At 46.0% G+C, this 25,770-nt stretch overlaps 1 protein-coding gene across 1 annotated transcript; it reads right to left on the reverse strand.

Moving 5' to 3' along the window:
- Positions 1-1,349: 1,349 nt before the first annotated feature.
- Positions 1,350-25,550, reverse strand: LOC142586108 (thiol S-methyltransferase TMT1B-like). Its single transcript, XM_075697365.1, has 3 exons — positions 25,335-25,550; positions 8,421-8,570; positions 1,350-1,678 (listed from the first exon to the last, which is right to left on the reverse strand). The coding sequence occupies exons 1-3, from the start codon at positions 25,548-25,550 to the stop codon at positions 1,445-1,447; spliced, it is 600 nt and encodes a 199-aa protein (XP_075553480.1). The 3' UTR covers positions 1,350-1,444.
- Between the last annotated feature and the right edge of the window lie 220 nt (positions 25,551-25,770).

A 25,770-nucleotide genomic window follows, 5' to 3' on the forward strand; every position in this document is an offset into this window, starting at 1 on the left:
CAGGCCTGTAACCTACAAAACCGATGAGAGAGTATGGATGAGGACGCTTATATGGAAACGGGGACTATCTGAGAAGCTCCTAAGGTGATATTTCAGATTCTATAAAGCATTGCGACGGCTAAGTGACGTCACATCCGAGCACGTTCTAGGCAGCCCTTAGTGCGCAAGGCGCCGCGAACACCGTTCTCAACTTGTGCACGTAGTTCGCATGAAGCCTTATGTCAGCGAGTGACTGTACTACGGACATTTCTTTCCTCTTTTAGAGAGAGGGTAAATGACGTGTCTTCGTTATAGAAACGTAGAAGACGATGAGGATATGTACTTTAACAGACTGCGTGCTGTGGGACTCGCGGAATTCAGACGCGAAGAAGACGTCTTTGTTCTGGTGGTTTATTCAACTGGCTTTCTTGCCGTCTTCCTGTCTCTAGACCGCGACAACATGTATAGCAGCACAAATTATATCTACAGTCTGGTCAGTTTTTTACAAAAGCTCTTTATAACTGGTCTCGCCTTTGCGTTATCAGGGTGATATAATTTACACAGCGAGTGCGCTCACTTTTAACTGAAGAAAGAAGAAAGCCGTTTTTATGTTGAGCTACAGTTCCAAAGCAAAACTTTTCTTATTACAGTTTGGCTCGTACGTTACTTAAAATTTGGAAGCGAAATATACCGCTCACATTAGAATACAACCCTTTAAAAACATGGTACCATTCTATGAGCACACATAGTTTAATACTTCAGCCATTAACCTGGAAAGAATGTCACACTTGACCGGATTATTTAAGTACGCATATGTAGTCGCCTTGTGTGAACATACTGTTGGTTCAGGAATAAAAGGACAAATGCCATTAGCAAAGTACTTGGAGGGGCATACACTAAAACTAGGCACTGTTTCGAAAATCCTGTAGTGCAATAATGCTGAATGCAATTCACGTACTTATTCGTGTACTTGTGCATGGCCGTCTGCAAAAGATTGCAATGTGTAGTTCCTGTAGATTGTGTTCAAGGTGAAGAAAGACGTGAAATTTATCTGTATGTGTGCGCACAATTTATTAGCCATTAAAGAAACGTTGCCACAAAAATGAAGCTTTCAGTCTCTTTATTTTTTAAATGTTCATGAGAAAAAATGGTAATAAAATAAAATTTCGGGTCAGAAATTTCGTTAGGCAAACCCTTTATTATCATTTCACCAATCTATGAATTTAAAGGCCCATCGGTAGGTGCATTAGAAACAATAAATAAAGAGAGCGCATTCAATTGATGGTTGAGCGCATGCATTAAAATTGCGTCTTTTTCATTTCAAGCAGTTTGTCATATCAAACAGCAAGTAGATTGTGTGATCCAAGTTTAGAAACCACAATTGATTTCCCTGTTAACCACAGCGACTTTAGGTGAAGCTTCTTCTTGACCTGTACAGGATATCAATTCTGTCTATTCTGATTTCTTACGGAGTAGCGACACCATAAACTTGATAACTCAATATACTGCACATGTCAACATAAATATAATTAGTGGTGACTTGAGAAAATCCAGCACTTTCTATTAGCTTAGCGGAGTTCCTGTCAAGATGACAGTTCGCACAAGTGATCTTCCATAGTGGAGTTATAAGGCTTTGAAGGAGCCTTGGCCATGTCCGCTCTGGATGAGCGACATGCTCCAAGAAAATCAGCTGGCCTCCCTGCGAGATAAAAGAGGCCATTGTGAGTAAAGTATTTCACTAGTTGTTAAAAAAGCAATCATTTTTATATCCTTCTAAAAAAACGCCGCCTGTGACCAATGACAAGGCAGACAGCCATCCCAAAAATATGCATTCTAGCTCGAAACAAACTAGGACACAACGCTACAAAGGAAAGTATAGGAGCCTGAGGTACAGTGTTAAAATCTATTATAAAGCAAGCACCTGGTAAGAAATACATGTAAAGAAGTGTTATTGCTCGAAAGCAAAAATAAATTCTGCAACAAATTTATAACACTCATAAAACATTCGCATTTTTTAACCTGCATTTTCTAGCCAAAAGTCAACGCCAGTTTTCTTCCTCAAGTGAGAATACTTCAAATGCTTTGGAGTTGGTAATGCCTAGGTAAGGGCACCATATTTTTGCTCAGAAATATTTTCATCGGGCCAAAGGAATATTAAACCGTATGGAAGAGAAGAAAAATGAACTGTGTGAGAAATGACAAAACAGGACACAAAACCAGCGATGTCTTACAAACGGAGGTTCAGAGTAATCGCGATAATTTCGGCATTGGCCCTTTTCGCGTCGATCCCGTGGGTCTTGCCATGTTTGATCACGTGGTGACGCGCCTATTGCATGCCTCAACTGCCTCCACTGCCTCCGTGCTTACAATGGGTGTGTATGATGCCGGTGCGGCTTGGCAAACCTCTGTTGCGGGATATAGCGCGGACGGTGACTTAGAAGACCACACGAAGCTTTGGCCACAGTTTCAGAGAACACGAAAAAACGCTTTCACAGCTGATTAAGCTATGGTCCAAATGGCGCGAGCAGCGCATATGGTGCTTCTTCTAAAATGGAGCTAAATATCTATCCCAAACTTTCCTCCGATGAACTAAATTAAAATTAGTGTTTTGATCTTTCTTTATTTGGCATATATGTTGAACCAGCGGCACGTCACATTTTCTCAGTGAGTTTGCTATTTTACCATTTTCTGCTTAGTCGCTTCTGTTCCTAATCTTTATCAATGACCTTCCGGCTGAAATTTCATCATCCATTCGTCTGTTTGCGGATGATTGCGTTCTTTACTGACGTATCTCTACAATTAACGATCAGTCATTGCTGCAGGATGATATAACCTTAATCCAGAAATTGGTGTTCGACCTGGCTCGTGCAGTTAAATGTATCAAAATCTAAGTTTCTGCACGTGTCTCGTAAAAGATATAACCTACACTTCTCATACACGCTAAACACTATCGCGCTATCACAAGTGGAATCGTATAGGTATCTAGGCATAGAAATAACAAGTAATTTAAGCTGGTCAAAGCACATCACGTCGCTCTCTGCAAGTGTTTTCAAATCACTAGGTTTCATTGAACGATCACTCACGTTTGCTTCGCCCATGGTGAGACTAATTGCATGCGAAACTTTCATCCGTACCAAACTTGAATTAACTTCCCCTATCTGGAACCACCATCAAGAGTACCTAGTCCAGGCGTTATAGGCAATACAAAATCGAGCTGCTCGTTTTATAACATCCAAATATAATTCTCGGTTTAGCGTTACTAACATCAAAGCTTCGATTGGTCTAACCCACCTGGCATCCCGTCGTAAGATAGCAAGTCTCTGCCTTTTTCATAAGCTGTATCATCATTTTTCTCATTCACGTGAGAGCCTAATTCTGCCGCCCATGAGGTCATCATTACGTCTGTTTAATTGTCACAGTGTTCAACGCATTCATGGTTCAACGAACGCTTTCAATAAATCATTTCGGCCGACTGCCATATCTGATTAGAATGTACTTATTGACGCAATCGTCAGTGAAACAAATTCTAGAGAATTTAAACTGTTACTATCACACAAGTTTTGTCCACAGCCCCAGCAGTAAGCCCTTGTATCGGCTTTTTTCATTTTCATGTGTCTGCTGTGTTTACCAGTTATTGCAATCTGTATTATTGTGTTTTATCTTTGTGACCCGTGGTTACCATTTGTTAACCCACCCCCCTTTATGTAATGCCCCATCGGGGCCCTTAAAGGTAAATAAATGATGATGATGGTTAATCGATAGCGGTTGTGCTCCCTTTCAATAGATTTGTTCTTTCTGGGCGCAAGGCTTGAAATGTAGCTATTTTGTATGTTGTAATGCCTTGAAGCAGAGATGTATAATCGCTAGTAGCTCGCTTGCTCTTGTGAACCACAACGGAACACACAGTTACGACCGTGTTCATGCGCTATTGGTGTAGTCCTCATCTATTGTGCGTATAAGGTATGTGCCCATTGACTCATTCACACGTTGGCGATAGAGTGGCCGTAAGCTTTCGTGGCTTTTGGGGTAGACTGTCCACGAAACTTAACTTACTAAGACAAGACGCTGCGCTACTCCCTTTGCCATTGCTTTACAGATGGTACTCACTCTTGCCGACATTCCCGGTCGGAATCACGTTTTTTAAAATTAGCGCTACAACGCTGGTGGATGAGAAAATTTCTGTATCGTCGAGGAAGGGCGTAAATCTCGAACTGCCAGTCACACGTACGGACGTAAGTTACAGCAGTGGTCCGTAAACCTGACCACACCGATTCATTCAATTCCTTCGTATGCTAGTCAATATTTTTTTCAACCAACAACTGCACACGTATTCAATCCACATGATTGAATCCAGGGCGATTGAACCACAGTGCGTTAACGAAAACTCGGTTGCATATCCGACAGCTGATCCCACCGAAGCAAGGTGGATGTGGTAGGGGTTTCGTATGCGTGCGCTGTCGCTAAGGCTACGTGCGGCGCGTGGCCGAAAGCGCCATCTCGTTTCTCTAGAACAAACTGCTCCTCGAAACGCATCAAAGGAAGTGCTACACAATTTGGAGCATAGGGTACTCAAAGGAAGATCTTAGGTCATGAATTAAGGCAACGGAGGATAAGCAAAGGATGTAGCAAGAAGTGCAGGGACTGTGACTCCCCCCTGGCAAAAATGATGGACCGGCCGTGTGAGTGAGATGACACAGACAAAGCGCAAACTGCAAATATAGCAATGGCCACAAGACAAACAATATGCTTTTAGACAAGAATGCACGAAAAAAATTTAAGCTGCTATATAATGATCGCAGGATTAATGGGATGGGAATCTATGCAAAGAGAACAGGGCAAAACTATCTTTGCTCTTTGCAAGTACTGTTGCGATCGCCATTGTTCGGGAATTTCCCAGTTTTGTGTGCGTGCGTGCGTGCGTGCGTGCGTGCGTGTGTGTGTGCGCGCGCGCGCGCGTGTGTGTGTGTGTGTGTGGTCACTAAGTTCTCCGCGGTAAAATGCGATGAGGATCGGGTGACTATGCTTAGCGAAGTGTCTTGCTTTTCAATACGCCTTTTTTGATGCAAACTTGCGTCACTACGTATGTGCCGTTTTTTAAAGCATAATTAATCTCAGGATACTTGACGCATTTTTTTAAGAGTTACTTTCCATGCATCTAACCGTTTTTTAGGCCTGGACCGCAGGGTAGTGCATGGTAGAGCGGGTAAACGCATCGGACGGCTGTCTTGAGGGAACAGTGTTTCAAACCAACCGTCACACAAACTTTGGTCACTGAGTATGTGACATTGTATGGGCCGGTCCTATATCAACCCCTTTCACGCCGACATGAATCACTGTAGAGCGTAGACAGGGTAGGAACCGCCGTTCAACAAATCTCTTAGATGCCCACTTATATGCCTTGGTGTGTGTCACTTGTTTTGTGCTGGTTTTCAATGAACCTCTTTGGTGCCGAAATGGGCCATGGTACATGGGTCAGAAGGTGTGTACCACTCTTCGATAAGAGCTTTGATGTAAGCCTTGGTTGGTAGGTATTTGTCACTAGGAATTTACCGCTCTACATGACGAAAAGCCCGCCTTAATTTTGCCCAAAGCTCAGCGGAATAATACGCACGTCACAAGCCTTCCTCGAGAGGAGCAAGCCGACGCGTTAGCAGGTTTCGCGAGAAATGCGCGGGCTATCTGGCGCTTTTCAGTGAATGTCTTTCATGCCGATATTTTAGCGGCTGCGTCATGAATGCACTGTGTATGTGCAGCCCATCAATAAACCTCTCGTCAACCTAGGTCGCTCAGTATGCGTCCCTAGGTGTACGGCAAGCGAGGGAACAATCAGTGTTCGCAGGCACCGACGCGCCACGCTTCTCGCTCCTTAGGCAACGCGTGGACTTCTCGACAGTGTTACTAGATGGCGCAGTGTTTCCAGTAAGAAGTTCACGCGCAGGATACGCGGTGGCAGCGCTAGATAGCGCCGAGTGTTCTTAGAAAAATCGAAAGAGGATTCCCGCTGCTGTAAGCAACGTTACTAGACTAGTTTCAGTTGTAAAACTCCCCTCCCGCGCGCTTACAGCCGCTGTCGCCACTTCTGTGACAGCCGCCAGAGGGCAACGCTGTTCCATCGGGCTCCATTGCAGACGCGTCGTCACAGCCTTGAGCTCGTGCGGACGGGCAGTTTGCGCGTGTTTCACGCTCGCTGGCGTTCTCCCTTGTCCGAATTAGTGATACCACGAGAAAGCGGTATCCACCTACAGCAATAAGTTTTATCGCGCCAGTTCGTTAATACCGAAAGAAGGGTAAACTGCACCAAAGGAAGAAACGCATACAGCGAAGCGCAGAAGCTGCGTTTCTAAATGTCGTGTGTTTCTTCCTGTCGTCTTAACGTTTCGCACAGCTTAGGCTCACGAGCCTCAATATCTGGCCAAAGTGCGTGATTGTAGGATGCTCTTCATCCCCACCGAAGCTTCTCACCACGCCAAGGAAGCGCTACAAAAAGAAAGATAAGGTCGGTCTTTGTACACACAAGTCACAAAAAAAAAAGAGAGAAAGAAGTAGGATTTTTCATTCCGGGAAGATGCTTAATCAGCGAAGCTGAACCATGCGGCCCCCGTGTTTATCACTGAGTTAATGCCGAGGGTTCATTAAAGTATTTCTCAGTTATGAGGTTACACACACAATCGGCTGCGACGGAGAGAACGACGTCACTGACGGTATGCGCGCAGTCCGCAGTTGTCGCTTGCGTTCGATGTCTCGAGTTTGCTCGGCGGCGTGGTTAGCAGCCTTCGCCTGCGATTTGCCGCTAGTGATTCTTCGAAATTAAATTTCTTCAAAATTAAATCTTTCCGTTACGTAAGACCATGAGTGGCTCATACTCCCTTAAGCAATGGCTCATACCCCCATAAACGCGGCCTCCCCATTACGACGACAGAAGTAAAATTCTACGCTGGATAGATGAACGGCCACGCAGCCAGCTGTGGAAGATGACCACGAACGCGGGAGCAGTGGCACGAGCGCATGCCGTTGATTTCGCAGAGCGTTCCCGGTCGCCACGAGGAATCGCTATGTCTCACGCCGAGCGAAGCGTCGCATTGCTGGCAGCACAGAGAAAGTGGTACGCCGAACTGTTGACATCGTTCCGATAGCGGCCTATGCAGCCAGGTACGCAGCACGTCGGCATCGTCTGCTGATATTCTTAAGAAACTCTGCGAAGGCTACAGTTCCACGGATGACATACTTGCCGAAATTCGCTGTCAACAACGAACCACAGAATACACCAACGCTGCACCGCTTGCTTAGTCCGACCCGCCTGTGTAGCCGGCTAGTGAGGAAGTCATAGAGGAAGCGAAGCCGGGCGCGAATGCAGCGCTACGAAGGCGCGGGCGGGTGGCGGTTCCGCGGAACGGCGCCGAGTTTCAAAACTGATGGTAGTCTAGTAACATTGGGCTCTAGTTCGCCACATTTTTTGTCTCGGAAGCAACGCATGGACAAGCTCAGTAGCATCATTAGATGGCGCAGCGTGTCCAGAAAGAAGCGATAGAGAGGAGCCCGATTGTCGCGTTACACGTTTCTCAGCATTCGCACTCGCCTTGTATTTCGGAGTCTATGCTCAGGCTTCGCTGCGGCAGCGCTAGCTAGCGTCGAGCGCTCCTAGGGAATCGCGGAAGAGGAGACTCGCTACCGTACACGCCTTGTGCTTAACTCGTTTTGACGGCGGCAATATGTCGTGCCCCTATGTTTATTCAATGCTAACGCATTACAGTGGACAGTCATCGTGAGATGTGTTCTGCTGAAATTTTTTATTGGCTGATTTCTTAGACCGTGCTGTCAATATGTCGTGCCCCTATGTTTATTCAATGCTAACGCATTACAGTGGACAGTCATCGTGAGATGTGTTCTGCTGAAATTTTTTATTGGCTGATTTCTTAGACCGTGCTGTCCTTCCTTTCAGTTTTGCAGTGCCATCACAATCCAATTCTTTATGCTGGCAACTTATATTTATTGGTTCGTTTGTGGTCATTGTTTCATTTCTTTCTACCGCCCTCAGAGTTTCATCAATTCGTTATAAGATGTCTTGACACTTTGGCATCATTTGCTTTTATGTCAAGACCCTCAGCTAGATCGTACTATTTTTGATTTTAAAAGAATCGTCGTTTACCACATATAACCACTTACGCACCAACCGTAATAAATTGTGCTAGCCGGCAATCATCTCAATATAATGGATTTAGCCTCAATGTTTGAGCGAAGTAGTACCTAGCGATCGCGTGAGATTTTTATAACTTTGGGTAAAATTACTTAGGGTGAAGTACTTGAATCAGAACTATAAAGTCACGCTAGGTTAGCGGGAAGAATTCTCTCTTTCTCTATAAAGGTGGAGAAAGTTTCGCAATGGGGGCTTCCGTACAGTCCATTTTTATTCATAATGGTGGTAACATAAATTAAACGCCTACCTTGACGAGGACTCGTTTTGCTTCCTCGAGAACTTTCCTCCCATCTTGAACTGAGCACAGGAGATACGTGAACAAAACCACATCGAATTGTTCATTCTCAAGCTCATTAATGTTTTCACCGTAGCACTCTACCAAGCGTTCCAATTCAATCTGCATAGGAAAAAAAAGATTAAAAGTGTGATAAGAACATGTTAACGAAGTCAAATGACACTAAACAGCATAGAAACAGTATTGCACATTATAAAGATTTAGTATTGCTGTTTATAACAAGTCATACGGACAGTTTCTACTTTGAATCTTCGACTCTGATATTTTTTTGATGGCCACCAAAAAATAGAATTAGACTTCTGGAAAGGTACAACGTAATCAAACGTTAATGGCGTTACCAATCACATCAGTGGGTCATATTGTAGCCTAGACTATTTCGCATCATCTGTAGGTAGTGACCCTCCGTCATCCTTCTTTAGTTGGTGCGTGTGACCACGCCATGCTACATTTAGCTTATTCGTGACGTTTTTCTTCCGTAGTTTTTCCCTGGATCTTAATGGGGGGGGGGGGGGGGGTGCCTGTGTTCGCGCCTTACTTTTGCTCCCTACACTGGCTAGGTTAACGCCGCGCCTATTTTGCATTTACGGATAATTTTTCTTCGTGAGTTGCCCCTATATGTTGATGAATAAGTATCATTTGGCGTTTACCCCATAGAAACCATGTCTGTCCCGTAGCGCCTTGGAACTGGGAAATAAATGCGTAACTAGGTCAAGCTATTTATTCGTCATAATAGTGTCACTGCAGATGACTGGTAGCTTTTGAATTAATGAAAAAAACAACTGGTCACGTCGCCGTCGCCTCGACATAGTGATTCGGTGCAATAAAACGTTTAACTTTATACTCGCGAAAATGATAATCCGCAGATGGAACAAAAAGAACAGCGACAGGAACTAGGAGACAATCACCAGGAATAACAGGAAAGAAGGCGTTCAGAAGCGGATCGGAAACGACGTCACAGAGTGACGCTCGATAAAATGCCTGCATGCAGCAGTACCCGGCGGCCTGTACGCACTGCACGCTCGAACCAGCACAGCAGAGAAAGAATGAATATGGCGGAGATATAGAGCCAGCAGCTATAATGACGCGGGGAGAACGAGACGTCGAAATCGAAGGAGACGCATGTTCCCAGCCGGCACAGAAGAAACGCCCATTCAGAATAAAATATTGGACAGAACGCAGCAAAGGAAGATTACTATGCCCGTGCTGGGTACGAAATGGAATAGAGCGTGGAAGGTTGTGACATGGCCTAACCAGGATAGACGTGATAAGCGACAAAACATGCTACAGAAATTGTGAGTATTGTCTGTTACTTCTTAAGCCTTCTTTGGCTCCGGGAAAAACGATGGGTGGACGTGTGTAAGCTAACAACATAAGTAAGAGAAACCGAAGTAACAGACCAGCCAGAGAACGCTTTCCCATTAGTTGGCGATTCCCAGAATTTCGCCTGCATTTTCGTATCGGGTACGTTTGTAGTCTTTTTCGTGGGCCGATTCCAAGACCGCCACCGATATGTGCCAATGGTTATGTGCCCTTTGGAGGAATGCTCGCTATGATGTTCATAGTATATATAAGCACAGAGATACTGTCAGGTCGTGATGATGAAGGAAAACGTATTGCAATGTTGTAAGTCACGAAGTTAACATTTTATTGAGCAAACTTGCACCTTTCATTTATCACGTTTGCACGCGTACCTTTACTTCCAGCGTGTGGTCCCCATAAGGGCGCAACAATCAGAACACGCAAGACAGTTTGCGTTTGTTGGTGCCTCCTTGTGGCTGCACAAACTGGGTAGGCTACCCCTGTATTATAAATTTTTTTTGTATACGCAGCCCGAAAACCTGCGGCGCCGAACGGAAAGCATGGGTATCTCTCGCACCTGTGAGTTTTCTCACACCTGTGAGCATCATGATAGTCGGCGCTAAATTTGCAAGTGCCGGTTTTGATGTGTTTATTCGAACCTTTCACGCGAATGTTGCTGTAACACTGCCTAGTACGTGAAGTAAGATACCCTTGCCTTCAGCAGAGGACTAAAGCGGATGTGGCGCATTCGAAGAAGCTTCCGGTTATTCGTGTCGAATTTTCGGTCACACATCCTTAGTTTATCCGAATATACGAACATGGCTGTATAAACAGTCGATACAAATGCATGCGGTTACTGAGAAGAGCACGAACAACAAATGCTTTGATGTAGATTAGGCGGACAGGAAAAATGAATGCACATATTGCTGTGTATTTAGCGTAATTTGGGAATAGAATACGGCGCATTTAAATTGATGAAAGGGATTTGACGTGATTAACGCAGTTCCATTTTTCGTATCGGCGACTTGAGAACATTACGTCAGTTTTAGGCTGCCATTGTTTTTGGGTTTTGCACCCTGAACTATGCCTTATGTTTTTTTTCATATTAACTGTGTCACTAAAGAGTTCAAAAACAGCAGATAAATACAAAAAGTCGAAGCAAGTTTTGATGTCCCACGTTGTTTATACAGCAAACAATGAGAATGCCACACAAACTGTGCCAGCCTTCCGCAGTTCAATTTCGATATCGTGGCGATAGCTGGTCATAGGTATTACCATACTTTAAATATGATGTTGCTCGTAGGTGCGTCACCGTAAATCGTAGAAATATCGCGGGAAATTACTCGATATTTTATCCGTAAGCTTTTCAGTTACTCTTTTATGTTTAAATATGTGTTCCGTGCTAGACAAAACTAAAGATGGCGTGACTGGCAGACTAGTGAAGAAGGGAGCGCAATGATGGTAATCAGTGCGTTGTTTTATGTGCTAGCGTGCGAAAAATGATGCTTCTTTACAAACAGAATTACAAAACCTCCATTTATTCTAAGGACAAACAAACAAATGTGGTACTTCGTCCAATAATTCATGCAATACACTCTGGGCAAACAAGTAAAATTAGTGCCGGTGGAATGAGAGCATTAAAAAAACAGAAGTGAGGTTTCTTATTTGCCGTGTATTGGTGACAAAATGTTCTCAATTACCTTATTTCGCCTCATTGGTGTGATATCACGCAGTCTGGCAATAAACAAAGTTCTCCTCTTTTTTTACGGTTCTTATAATGTGCTTATTATTGTGCGTGGTGTTGATATATTTCTCCCTGGAATTTATTGCTTTCTTTCAAACCTAAATGAATGGTGTTGATTGGGGTCCCTAAATGACTATTATATGCATTTATTGTGACTGCTGGGCGGCACCCCCCACCCCACGATGCCAAAATGTGTGATCTTGTTTCGCCATGTGCTCTTGGAAGTACGGAGGCCAAGCGATGGCACACTGCGGTTGCCCCATGGATTACAGTCATGAGCAACTACCTATGAATTCACGTTTCCTCGACTTATTGTACGGCTGACACCTTGCCTGACGCTATCACATCACCAGATGTTACCATCCTCCAGATCATAGCCTTCCTCAGGGCATGCCAGCGACACAGACAAGTGAGTGCGTGCATAATTTATTTAGGTCCTAAGGATAAAAAACTAAATCAATCCCGCGGCTCCACCCAGGTCGGGGCCGTTAGACAGAATCCTTCGGCGACGGTCCGGGCCCTCTGCACACCCTTGAGCTGAGCGGTGAGCTCTGTGCTTTCGAGCACTGAGTCGCAGAAGGACTGGTCAGGAAAGTCCATGCCCGCGTTGGCAGGGCACAGCCAGACCATGTGTTCGAAGTTGTATTCGTGGCTGCACTGTGGGCATTAAAGGCTGGGATTGATCCTGCTTAGTGTCGTTGATGTGATGTATGTTCTAGTCGGCAACTGTCTCCAAGTTATGGTCTGTGCTTTTTTGAGCTTTGGGTGATGAGGAGCAAAAATTATTCGTCCAAACCTATGATTTCAAAGGATCTCGTGGTATGACAAGAGCGGGTCTTTGTTGTCTAGGTCGTTCAAGGCTGGGTCGAAGCGAGGGGGCAGAAAGCAGACGCGGAATGCGAGTTCTCGCGCCAGGTGGTGTGCCCGCTCATTCGGATTACAGTCAGGACGTCAGAAATGTTGCCCATGTGGGCCGGAAAACATGGGATGTGTGGGGACGTAAGGTTTTAATCTTCCGATTTTTGGAACAAGATTTTCTTTACAACCGTAGCTACTTTCAATGAGATTATGGCCGCCAAAAAGGTTCTAATGGCCATTGTTGAATACGACTAAATGATGGAGGCTGCTTTGCAACTTCGAAGGGCCACCGCGATGGCTATTTCTTCTGCTTCATAAGTGAAGTTGGTAACTACTGTGGCTGCGTTGACGAGCGAGCCATGGGCGTCCACTACGGAGATCGCGTAGGTGCCTCGATTCCTATATCTGGCCGCGTCAACGAGAGGAATTGCGTTTCGTTACGTTTGATGTTGTCGAGAATCGCCTTTATTCTCGCTTTTCTCCGCCCTTCTTTATCGGTCGGGTGTATGTTTCTTGGGGATTGTATCGACTACAATTGCACTCTTGGCGTTTGTGCATAGTTGCGAGTTCTGTGATGGCACGAAGAAGGGCGGTATGCTGCTCCTAGTAAGATCTTGCTTCACGCCCTTGTGAGTGAGAGCCGACTAATCGGGAAGTTTGGCTGTGCCTCAGAGAGTTAAGTAAACGTATTTTTAAGCCTCAGTTGCAGGAGTGGTTGCATGCTAGTGTATCTAGGGAGGCTAAGGACCTGTTTTAATTCTGTTCAGCTTAGTGTGTCCATTTAGTTCAGCTCCGTCTTCTTCCAATTTAAGTAAGGGCGGCGTAGGTTACGTGGCTGGTGAAGAAGGCGTGAAATGCTTTCATAAGGTTGTCCTCTTTCAGTAGGTGCCTTGCGCTGGAGACCCGCGCGATGACCCTGGTGAAGTTTAGGATGCTCTTTTCGATGCCTTTTAGTGCCTCTGCCTTGTCATTGCTGCAAGCCCCAACGACCATGCCCAGGACCTTGATTGGGTAACACCTGGAGATGTTTCCTTAGTCCCTCGTGTGTAGGGGAACGGGGAGGGAGCTAAGGGGCTGTCTCTCCCTGAGGCCTTGTTTGTACAGGAGGAGCTCTGATTTGCTGGGGGGGATATTTAGTCCCGTGTTTGTAGGAAAAGCTTCCGTGGTGTCCAGCACTTGTTGTAGGGTTCTGCTCCAGAATGCCTAGTGGGCCGCTCGCGGACCAAATCGTGATGTCCGCGTAAATCGCGTGCCCTACTGCCGAGATTTTCGAGAGTTTGCTGGAGAGACTGTGTATTGAGATGTTGAAAAGCGGCGGCGAAAGCACTGATCCAGCAGGATGCCGATATTGCCTAGCCTGTGCTTTCTGCTTCTGATTTGTCCGACGTTTATGGCGGCCGTTTGGTTAGCTAAAAACGATCTTACAACGTTGTGCAAATTTACCCCGAGATTTAAAGTGGAGATTTCGTTGAGGATGTGTTCATGCCTGACCATGTCGAAGGCCTTGGTTAAGGCGAGAGCCAGGATGCCTTTCACATCTCTCGATTCGTTGTCCATGACGGCGCTCATATGAGTAGCATGGCGTCATGCATGGATAGTGATTTTCTGAAGCCTATGAGATTGTAGCAGAATAGGCCGTTTTCTTCGTAGTTCTCTCCAATTCTATTGTGGATGGCATGTTCCGCGACCTTCCCGAGACACGACGTAAGAGAGGTGGGTCGCAGATTCTCTGCAGCACGATTTGGTCCCCGAGCGGCTCGCTAGGCACTCTGGAGCAGAACCTACAACAAGTGCTGGACACCACGGAAGCTTTTCTTACAAACACGGGACTAAAGGTCTCCCCAAGCAAATCAGAGCTTCTCCTGTGCAAACAAGGCCTCAAGAAGAGATAGCCCCTTAGTTGCCTCCCCGTTCCCCTACACACCAGGGACTAAGGAAACATCCCCAGGTGTAACCCATTCAAGGTCCCCGGCATGGTCATTGGGGCTTGCAGAAATGACAACACGGAGGCACTAAAACGCACCGAAAAGAGCATCCTCAACTTCACCAGGGTCACCAAGGGCAGTTGGCCCTATAGTGAGTGAGATACATGGCGTTTAGCAAAATCGGTGGCGTTTTCGCCGCTATGTTGTGGGTGAGGCGGTGGGTATTTTCGGCGGACTCTGTGCTGATAACCAAGGATGTCTTTAGCATTTAAATTGATTGCATATTGGGAGGGGTAGTGCGAGCGAGTTAGAAGAGGGCAGCGTTGCTAGGTTGGTACAACCTCGAGCTAACGCTTTCGCCTGTTCGTTCCATTTTATCGCCGCGTGTCGAGCACCAGAGTAGGCGATGACGGTGGTTGTAAGACTCGAGAATAATCACGAAGATAGCCGCGATCTCGTGCCCCTTGAGAAACATGCGAAATGTCTACCCGGAGGCCGTGACCACAACCAAGTCCCTTTACGAACGCTATGCGTGCGCATGGGTGACTGCCACTGCAATCGTGTCAGCCGAGGTGGGGGATCCCACCGTGGCCTCAGCGGTTATTCGCTGCTGGCAGATCGCGTTGGCGATTGCCACGGCGTACCTCATTTCGCAGCACTGCCCAGTCGCGTCTCTATACGCTGTTGGGTGCGTGTAGAAGGTATAGTGCGTAGGGTTATTAGTGTACATCGATTGAACATGTGCACGTGCTATGCGCCTTTCCTTGTCGTACTCGGGATGCATGTTCTTGGGAATCGGAGCTAATGAAATTTCGCACCTCACCGAAGAAGGGAGACGTACGGCTCGTTCGGTGAGATAAATGGATTATGCTGGGATATTGCGTCTAGGCAATACTGCCCTACCTATTTCTGTGAAGCTAAGGCGTTCCCTCTGTAGCATCAGGGTGGCCTGGCTGAGTTCATCGAAAGAATTATGTGCTCCGAAAGCTAGCATGCGCTCCGTGTAGATACATTTCGGCAGGTCCAGAGCCGCTTTGATAGCGGTTCGAGTTATCGTCTTGGTCTCCCTTTCCTCTTCCATGTTCAGTATTTGGAGAGGTGAGATAAATGGGATTCGACTAATTACTAAGGCCTCTACGACCCTCAGGGTGTCGTCGTCTCTCATGTCCACCTTTCGATATGTCACTCGAATTATCTTTTGGGCTATGTTGTTGGTTGTGGATTTGAGGGTTTTGAGCATTTGTGCGGCTCTCTCACCGCTCTGAAGCAACAAAGACGGACTCGAATCGTGGGTACCTCTGGGACCATGTGGCCCTCAACCACAATGTTAAGCGACCCTCTGGATTTGTAGCCTTTCGTATGTATCAGTATGACCTTGGGGGCGCACTTCAGCCCGCTTCCTCGGGGAAATTTCTCCAGCACTAATATTGCGCTTTAGAGCGCATATTCTTTATGCGTTAAGGAATGTCTGCTCGCCAACAGTTGGTAACCTAGGTCTTGAGTCTGATTCAGATCACATGCGAGGCGACACATCGCCAAGTTGAAGAGCAGAGGCGAGTTTATCGCTCCTTGAGGTGTTTCTTAGCAAGGGATTTTAAACATCTGCGATGTGATTTGGCCAGTACTGATGCGCGCCTCGTGGTTGGAAAGAAACGCCCTCATGTAATTGCAGGTACGCTCGCCACAACCCACAAGTTCGAGTTGTTCGAGTGTTGCGGCGTGAGAGAGGCTGTCAAAGGATCCTTTGAGGTCTAGTTCTTGGACTAGCCTCTCGCCGCTGTATGGTATATTAGTTTGAATTTCATCTAAGTGGGAGGAACGTGTCCTGACGAGACAAGCTCGTGCGAAACCCTATCATCGAGTCCAGGACCAGTTCCGCTATGACAGGTATCGCTGCAGTAGGTGTGGATCACCCTCTCACAGAGTTTTACCAGCCGTGATGTGAGCGATACTGGCCAGAGTGTATCTATCGAGGGGTTCTTCGGTTCGGAGATCGTGAAATTTTAGCCAATTTCCATTCTTGCAGCTAGTCTCCCTTGACCCATTACTCACTATTAAAACCTTTGTTATTTTCGCTAGGGCCGCCGAAACCATGTTTCGAATCATGGAATTTGTGACCGAGCCTGGGCCCGGTGCCCAGTGTTAACATTGGATTGTGCAGCCACGTACACTTCTGCGTGCGTTAGTTCTTCGTCTAATTTAGGGTTGGCTTCTCCCGCATATTGTCTTGTCGTATAGGGCGGTGCCGTGGCAGGTTAGTGTCCTGTGTATTTGTTCTGAAGGACGTCGAGTAGTTCTTGGTGTTTACCCTCGAAGTTGTCTGCTGTAATTTGGAGGTTCTTGTTATACTCAGTGCGTGTTGATCACTTTATCTAGCATGCTCAGTAGCATCCACCACCTTCTGGTCGTTCCAACAGTCCGTGATAAGGTTCCACAAAATGTCGCCAACTCGTTTTTCGCTAGCTTGTTGGCATGGCCTGGTCTTGCTCTGCCAGGACAGCGATACGTTGTCTGAGGTCTTTGTATAGCGGTTGTCTTTTCCACCTCTTGGCCACTCTCCACCACTCTTCCCATAGGCTGTCCAAGTGAGAGTCTATCACCGGTGCCTCCGCTGTGCACTCAATGGCTTTGGTGGTGTCCGCGTGCACTTCTTGAAGGAATTGAGTCGATTCCCGCATGCTCCTGCATCGCCTATGTTAATGTAACTGGCCTGCACGAGCCCGGGTTATCCTTGTCACTTTGGCTTCCTTTATGAGATTTCTGTGGCTCTCGCGCCGTCTATGAAAAATTTTCTTCGTTATAATTACTTGATCTGTGGCATTAGCCCGCAGTGGCTTGCCCCTTCTAACGAGGTATTTCGTTGTCTTTATTGGAATTTCATTGCGTCCTGCTGCCGTGGTATTAGGGGCATATCTTTCTGCGCTTTTCCAATAATAATTATTTATTCTCAATTTGGAACTCTTATTTGATTTTTATCTTCCATGCCTAAGTTATCCCTAATAACGACTGTGATGTACGGCATTGCATCGTCTCCTTCGAAGATGCAACCGTATCTAGCCCTTGTAGCTGTTTGCTAATTGTTACTTGGGGCTCCGAATGTTCTTACACGGTTCCATAGTATTGTCGGTGCACCTCTGTCGCTTTTGGGAATGTTACGTCCCCAGCGTTCCCTTGCGGATATATTTTTCTCATGCCAGAGCTTACTCGCCAGCCATTTTCTTTTCTGCGTATTTGTCCCACCTCTTCTTCGTGTAATCCCAAATTTTTGTGCTCGCGATGATCCCCAGAAGCCTGTTTACGCTCTTGTATAGCTTGCTTAATTTGCTTGTCCCACCACTTACCTGGTTTCCCCCTTTAAATTCAACAATTTTTTACCGTGTCTGTCTGATCTCCTGCTGCATAAAGTCTACTAGTTTCTTATATCCACAGAGAATTGTAAGGAGCGCCTCCATTTTCTTAACTTTGTTTTTAGCAATCTCCCTCATTTTATTTTGATTAATCTCGACAAATTTGGATGCCATTGGTTCGGGTTATGCGCTAGTATTTTTCCTAAAATATAATGCTAAATGTTTATGATCGCTACCCAGGCAATTTTTTTCATGTTCGGGTATTATCATTTCGTGTAGTTGTTCGTAGACGATTTCTGAGACTAACGCGTAGCGCATACGCATGACTGCCTGCTTCGGTGTTGCCACGCTACCCGTCCGTGACACTTATTTTCCGCGCTAATATAATCTTCTGTTCAGGACACATGTCTTAGGGTAGAGAAGAGAACCTCTGTAATCAGTACATGCATGCAAATGCTCGATATGAAGATTCATATTTCCTACTAACAGCACATGGTCTAATTTCTTGAAATTACTAATATTTATTTATTTATGTATGTATGTATTTATTTATTTATTTATTCACATTACCCCTAAAGACCCTCCAGGAGAGTGTATTACATAGGGGGGGGTGCGATACAGCTTTTAATAAACGCGATACATTTAAGTAATAAATGTAATAAAACATAAGGCATCACACGAAAAGGACAAATGAACACAAACAAAAACAGCAAATTTTACACATTTCCGTCACAGCGAAGAAACTCTTGGAATTTCATGACGTAAATTTCTGTTGCGATGGCTGATGGTAAATTATTCCATTCGATGATACCACGCGGAATGAATGAATTGGCGTAAGACGAGGAATGGCACTTCACACGTTTAATTTTGAAAGAATGATCACGGCGTAGAAAGATGGCATGAGGTGACTGAAACAAATCCCTTCGAAGGGAGGTGTGGTGATAAAGTTTATGGAAAAGTGTTAAACGAGCAAGTTTGCGGCGATATGACAAATCTTCCAGTTCGGCACGTTTTTTTAATGCTGTAACACTTGTGAAGGATGAGTAATCTGAAAATATGAAGCGAACAGTGCGGTTCTGCAAGGATTCGATGTTGTTGATAACGTAGGCTTGCTTAGGATCCCAGATGGCCGCAGCAAATTCGATTTTAGGGCGTATTAGAGGTATATAAGCCAGTTTTTTAGCGTGCATAGGGGCGTGTCTGAGGTTACCCTTGAGAAGACCAAGTGAGCGGTTAGCAGATGCTAGGGTGAGGTCGATATGGTGATGCAATGATAGGTCAAACTGAAGGTGCACAACAAGGTACTTGTATGTTGTTGTTAGTTCTGCAATATTGTCGTTAAGAATATAAGGGGTTTGCATGCGATCTGTGCGACGAGTGAAAGATATCTGTTTTGTTTTAGAAACGTTTAATGACATTAATCAGGATGAGCACCATAAGCTTACTGCGTTGAGATCAGATTGTAGGGATTGGCGGTCACTGTCACTAGTAATGTTACGGTAAATTACGCAGTCATCAGCGAAAAGTTGAATTGTAGATGTTACACAGGCAGGTAAGTGATTAATATAGATTAAAAAGAGGAAAGGTCCGAGCACACTTCCATGTGGTACGCCAGATGTCACATAAGCAGAGGAGGAGTTAGAATTATTAACCGAGGTGAACTGTGTTCTAGATGGCAGAAAGTCCTTAATCCAAGCGAGCACGATAGGGTGGATGTTAAACTGTGCTAGTTTCAGTAGTAGTCTGTGATGAGGAACCCGATCAAATGCCTTTGAAAAATCAAGAAACACTGCGTCGACCTGAAAGCCTGCGACAAGTGATAATTGTAAGTCGTTAACGAAGCCAGCTAGTTGAGTTTCACCTGAAAATCCCTTGCGGAAACCGTGCTGATAATTGAAAATAATGTTATGATCTTCGAGGTAGTTAATGACATGGCTGTGAATGATATGCTCAAAAAGTTTGCAAACGGTGCTGGTTAGCACCGTTTTCACCGGTTAGAACCGGTTAGCACTAATGTTGCTTCTGACGCAATCAATCAATTCTCTATTTTCATCCCTGATATCGCTACCTCTCCATAGGTAAGCTACTCCAAGACACGTCTTTTTGCCATCCATGTACCGCTAATCCGTAAATGCTTCTTAAGTGTACCTTTTACCCTTCCCACCTCAGTCTTTGCCCAAGTAGCGTTCCTGCGCCTCCGTCTTTCCTTGACCAAGTTATTCTGTTTCATCCCTCGCACACAAAATTGTCAAAGACAGGCAGTTGCTCCAAATCTCGAAGATGCGTTCCTGTCAAGGCGTACACCATAAGAGATTCGTCTTTCCTCTGCGTGTGAATTTCCAGCCTCATTTCCTGCTTGCGACAACGTCGCATGTTTATGAAACCAATTTCAACATCTGCAGACTTATTGCTTGTGCCTCTTTTATTTACTATTTGTGGCCTAACCTGCTTCTTCGCCCCGTGCATGTCGCGACATTCAATACTTAATCTGACTTCCTGATCGCTTGGGATCATCCTAAAAAAGCTACTGCCCGTGTCATGAATCAACGTAAAGCCGATGTTGCTACGAAATCGCTGAAATGTATCCCGTCGTACAGAAAAGCGCCCTCGCGGCCTGCTGGACGCGCTTCCCGTATGTTGTCATTGACCGTAAAATTTATTGCATTTGCTAGCGCCCATATTTCCCTGTTTACTACAAGCACCGACCTTTTACTTACATACATCTGTCCATGAATCACTTGCACCGTACACACTGCGTTTTGAACTTCCTTTGAAGCATCCGCATGTCGGTAATGCCTTTGCCTGTTTGCTTCGTGATCCCTGTCCCCCGTCTTTGCAGTACGTCATCACTCTACCCATTTACACCGCAAGGGGTCTCTCCTCCATTGTATGCCACCTGTGTTCTAGATGTGCTCCTTGATTTTCGCTATCGCTTCCCTGTTAGGCTTCGAAGGAGCTCCCTAATCTGGACTCGCTCGCTTGTACCTGTCCTGTTTATTATCAGCGGCTGCATTTTACGCATCTTTGAATCCGAAACGTCACTATCCAATCCCGAATGTTTGAATCCCAATTGCGATTGTACATGCACCTTGAACAGTTAGCGTTGCAGTTGCATTATTTACATTACAAGATGGCACGTAGTGTACCAGTTACACAATATCGTGCCACTTGTCAAAAGGTTTGCGATGCCCACCCCTTAGCGTTCATACACGCAAACTTTTATTGAAGAGCTCTCATTTTCACTAGGTGTTGCATCATATCATGCCATGTGTGAAGCCATGTGACGTGTGTGCCGCGTACACTGAATGCCCGTGTTTGCAATTCGGTACATATTATGGCGCCTCCTCGGTAGGTGCGAATCGCTGCTGTAGAAGATAATTGTAGTGCTACGCGGGCGGCTGCAACCAGGCAACATCAGGCTAAGGAGACCGCTGCGCAAAAAGTAGCACAAGTCGCAGCTTACCATTAACGCCTTGTGGACTGGACAGTTAAGTTCGCTCTCGTGAAAACTAGGCTCAATGGCTTCACAGCGAACACCCCTTATGGCGCTCTGGTGAAAACGCTGCCCAACAGCTTCGCCGCGAAGACCCTGAAATGCTTGCTGTCAAAAATGCAGCCCTGCGGCTTTGCTGTTAACGCCTTCAAGTGCGTACTGCTTAAAGTCAGGCACGACGGCAGTTAACCATCTTCAAGCGCTTTATGGTGATCCCCTAAGGAGCCACTGCTCCAGCCTACGTTGTGACTGGGCTGCGTACGCCTGCGACTGTATGACTGTGCAGGCCTGCGACTTATTTCTTTTGGATAAGCTAACGCGACCAAAAACTCTAGCAATTAGAATGAGTCTGAAGAGACATTACTGAGCGAAGAAATACCATCCACCTGAATCTAGAACGAAGCTACACAGAAAACCTCAATGGATGTTTTTTATGAAAGAAAGCGTCGCACTTCAGAAAAATTTCGTCCTGGTGTAGCATTAGAACCCCGAACCACTTATTTTTGCAGAGTGGTCGCTCAACCATCGGAGCTAACCAAAAAGCTAGTATATCGCAGCACGAAGGCGAAGTAATTGACAACTCGAAACACACGGACACTAAATATGGCAGTTCATTCCTGCGCGCTCCCACAAGGTGCAGGACGGTTCACGAAAGAAAAAATTTTCATCCGCCCTAATGTATTAGGAAGCGAAAAAGTAAATTCGAACGGGTTTCTCAGAAAGCAGGCTTCACATTTACGAAAAGTTATTCTTAGTCGTGGATTCGAACCTGGTACCAATGCCAATCCAGTATGGATAAACTGGTTATACTACTCACTAATAACAACCGCCGCAATGAGCTAGCAAGTGACGTAAATTGACAGGCGACGTAAATTGCAATTGACGTAAATAACAGGCGACAGATTGAAATGGCTTTGCCAGCTATCATCCCGGACAGCTTGTGTAGCCATTTCCGCTTTTCGGGTCTTCTTCACTGGCTCTATGCATATAAAAATGGCGGCAAAACCCGTACCACAGTCGCTGTCGACGGTAATGCGTGGGCAAGAAATTTATATAGCAAACAACGTATTGTCACCATCGAAACGAGGTATGCACGGGGCGTGTGCAGCAGCAAGACTGCTCTCCCGCGCTTCCCTAGGAAAACTCGGTGCCATCTATCAGCGCCGCCACGAAGGTTGCACCCGACCTCCGGTATGTGTGGCACGCCGGTGCGTGCGAACGCAGAGAAACGCGGAGGAGAGTAACCAGGCGCCTCTCTCGACCTTCTTTTTCTGACAGGCTGCGTGACGAAGTGGGAGTGCCACAAACTCCACGCGTGCCCTCCGAGACGAGAAGCGTGGCGCGCCAGTGCCTGCGAACGCTCACAATTACGCATCGCTCTCCGTCCACTCAATCGAACGTACTGGCAACCAGAGTTGCAAGAAGATCGTTGGAGAGTGGCGAAACCCAGTGCTTTCGTGGCGCCGCTTGCTGAGGTGTTGGAATGAAAGAAATTCAATCAAAAGCGGCACCTCGGAAGTGCATCTGTAGGGCAGCCGGCCAACGCATTGGATTGCTCTCTTTCAGTAACATCTGTGGTGAGTTCGATTCCCCTCAGCATAGGATAAATTTGGAGATCCATTTTCATTATTTTAGAGCAACACATTCACAGTTGCGCCTAACTAGTTCGCTGAAGAATCATACACACCTACTTGCACGTGCTCGGTAACCAATGTTGGCATGAAAGCGGTTAATTTCTGGCCAGCACACAACGAGTAGCACTTACCTAGTATCCCAGTCGGCATCAAAGTGTCTTCCAACAAGAAGAAAAAGAAAGAAGAAGAGAATGAAGTGCCAAGGGCTGACTGGTGATCTGGGCCTCTCGCTGCTATGCCATTTTTTATGTTTTTGCCATTTTTGTGAGAGTCATTTCATCAAGGATGAGAAAGAAGACGCGCCCATGGCTAGCAGAACAAGGTCAGTCGTCTGCTGCATTACTCATTTTTGGACGACGTGCCTTTCGAAGCTCGGACAAGATCGACTCCTCGGAGAGCTCAACGCCGGAAGTCATGGACTCTGGCAGCATGTACACCGTAGCCATGGGCCACCGTATAAAGATGCACCATATGTCGACTGAGACGACATCATAGAATCAGACGCAGCAAGAATCCTTCGTGGTTTCTGACGTGCCACTCTCGACGTCACACATCATGAACTCCCTCAGCAGGCAGTTACTACCCAAATATTTTCAAAGTGCGGCTGCTGGGCAAATCAACCACATCAGGATCAACGCTCGCAAGAACATCCTGACAATAGATGTGAAAAATTGCGAAATACTGGAAAAGTTAAACGCCATTCAACAGTAAAGTGCGATATTACTTTATTACTTACGGGAAGGAGACAACGACTGCTGTGATCTCCGACGTGGAGCTGGAAATCAAGTATGAGGACCTCAAGAATATTTTAAGGTGATAGATGCGCATTCTTGCGATTCATTGCTTGGCGAATTCCCAATGTATCAAGTTAATACTTGCTTCTTCGACATTACCAGCGTATGTCACAGTGGGCTACGTGATCCACCTTGTACGACCATCTGTTCTGAGGCCTCTTCAACGGCGGAAATATCTAAAGGTAGGACACGTGAGTGCTATTTGTAGAAGTGAAGCCACCTGCTCGCGTTGCGGCGGAGGGCATAATACCACCGACTGTGATGCGTCTCCATTTAGATGTCCCATCTGTGCTGGCTATCACGAAGGGAATTTAAAGAAATGCCCGAAAATGAAAAGACGCTCGTCTTCTTCGAAAAGTGGCAAGAGACCACTCTTTATGGAAGGAGGCTGCTCAGTCTATTCGCCAAATTGGCCAACGCTCGCGATAGAAGCGCCACAAAGGAATTTCAAAAGAACTGCATGACGGGGCGCACGCGCCATGACCGCCTTTGCCGGTGCGTGCACCGAAGACAGTAACCGCTAATTCGGTGGGAACTGCTAGTTCAAGTTCCGCTAGTTCAAGAACTGCTAGGACGCAGCTGCTAATTCAAGGTCAATGAGAGCACGTGGCGAATATTCGCGTCGACTCGCTAATACAGACACGGAGTGGCCTTTGCTACCCTCTGGACCCACGGCTATGACAGCGGGCCCTAGCGGTCCACTGCACCATGAAGCCAAGAATGATAGGGCCAATGAAAACGGTGACACAACGGACAAGGAAGGGGACGGACACATTGAGAAGGAAAGCGTTCAGAAAAGGCCGAAGAACTTGGCAGATTCAGTACGCGTGATTCTCGGTCGTCTCTACAATCCGGCCACTAAAGTGCCCTGCAGGTGGTCGCTGTACTGGAGCCGCGTATGGCAGTGATTTACATGCTGTAAATCTTTTGTTTGGCGCCTGTGTTGCTCACGCAGGGGAGACCCACACACACACTTCGTCTTAGCGCTTTTATCTGTAGGTTCACGAACTAGTGACTATAGACCAGATACGGATCCCAGTAGTGGCTTCATGGATGAGATTTCTGATTGTTTATCATTAAAAAGGCGGGGAACGATCCCACGTCTTCGCATTACGCGCGTGATGCGAAGAAGTGTGATCGTTCCCCTCTTGCGGCAAGTTGTTTTTTCATCCACTTTCATTGCCATTAATTTATCATTTCTTAAATTATATTAGTAAGTACGAGCAATTTCTCCTATGTTCTTCTTGGTGTCTGTGTTCGCTTCTCATGATACGATTCTTTCAACTATCGGGCACCGGGTAACCCCCGTTCTTCTCGTTCTAAAATGAACCCTGTGGTTTATCACACCTTTTATTATCCTTAACTTTATCATTACGCATTAGGTTCTGTTATTTCTCAATGTCATACTGTTTACCTATGTACACGTTTACCACATTTGTGCACACTGATATGCTATGTATTAGGATTTCCTACCTACTTGCCTTACCTGTAATGGTCCCCAGTGGCATCGACAGTTGCATTAAATAAACACATAAAGTAAATAAACTAGACCAAGTGCTCCAAAATGTTTCTACTAGCTTTGGTACTGCCGTACGTCCTTACGGTAATCCAGTAATTCGTTAACGGTAAGAGTTTGCCGACAGGTTAAAACCCTTCACATTCGCTTCTTTTGTGGTTTTCTTAGTGTTAACATCAAAAGCCGTGGCTAACGCATATATTCGGCTTCATTTCGCTGAGCAGTTTTCTGTACGTCTAATAATGAATGTTTATACCTTTGGGTAGCGCTTGAGCTCTTTGAGGAAGACATTGCAGAACTCTGGATTGGGATCGACGTTGGTGTACCTAATTTTTCTTGTGATGTGCTCAAAGTTGGCTCCTGAACCCGCGCCAATTTCTAGCAGCCGGAGAGCGCCTTCTTTCTGGAGCGCGGGATCACGTGACTCCAAGAACTCCAGAGGCTTGAGCGCAGCGCGCCGTGCTGAAGCCATGCCATCTGCGTAAATGATGTTTCCGACACGAAGCGAAGTGACGAAGTACATTTGACGTAATTTTCTGGACACTAGCAATGCTGGGAGAAGTATGATCCCGAACGTGAGCATCAATGTGATGCACATGACGCCACAGAGCTGCCAGAACAACCGCATCCTGTCCACTGCACACACCGTCACTGCACGCGTGCGGTTTGTCCAACATCTCATATAAACAACC

Source organism: Dermacentor variabilis, chromosome 6 (genome assembly GCF_050947875.1).
Source record: "Dermacentor variabilis isolate Ectoservices chromosome 6, ASM5094787v1, whole genome shotgun sequence".
In the NCBI taxonomy this organism is placed as follows: domain Eukaryota; kingdom Metazoa; phylum Arthropoda; class Arachnida; order Ixodida; family Ixodidae; genus Dermacentor; species Dermacentor variabilis.

Excerpts from the sequence above, each read along its gene's own strand:
- LOC142586108 (XM_075697365.1), bottom strand. The coding sequence starts at position 25,550 with ATGGCTTCAGCACGGCGCGCTGCGCTCAAGCCTCTGGAGTTCTTGGAG. Across the intron at positions 8,571-25,334 it reads AGCTCAAGCGCTACCCAAAG|ATTGAATTGGAACGCTTGGT; the intron begins GTATAAACATTC and ends TTTCCTATGCAG. Across the intron at positions 1,679-8,420 it reads CAAAACGAGTCCTCGTCAAG|GGAGGCCAGCTGATTTTCTT; the intron begins GTAGGCGTTTAA and ends TTTATCTCGCAG.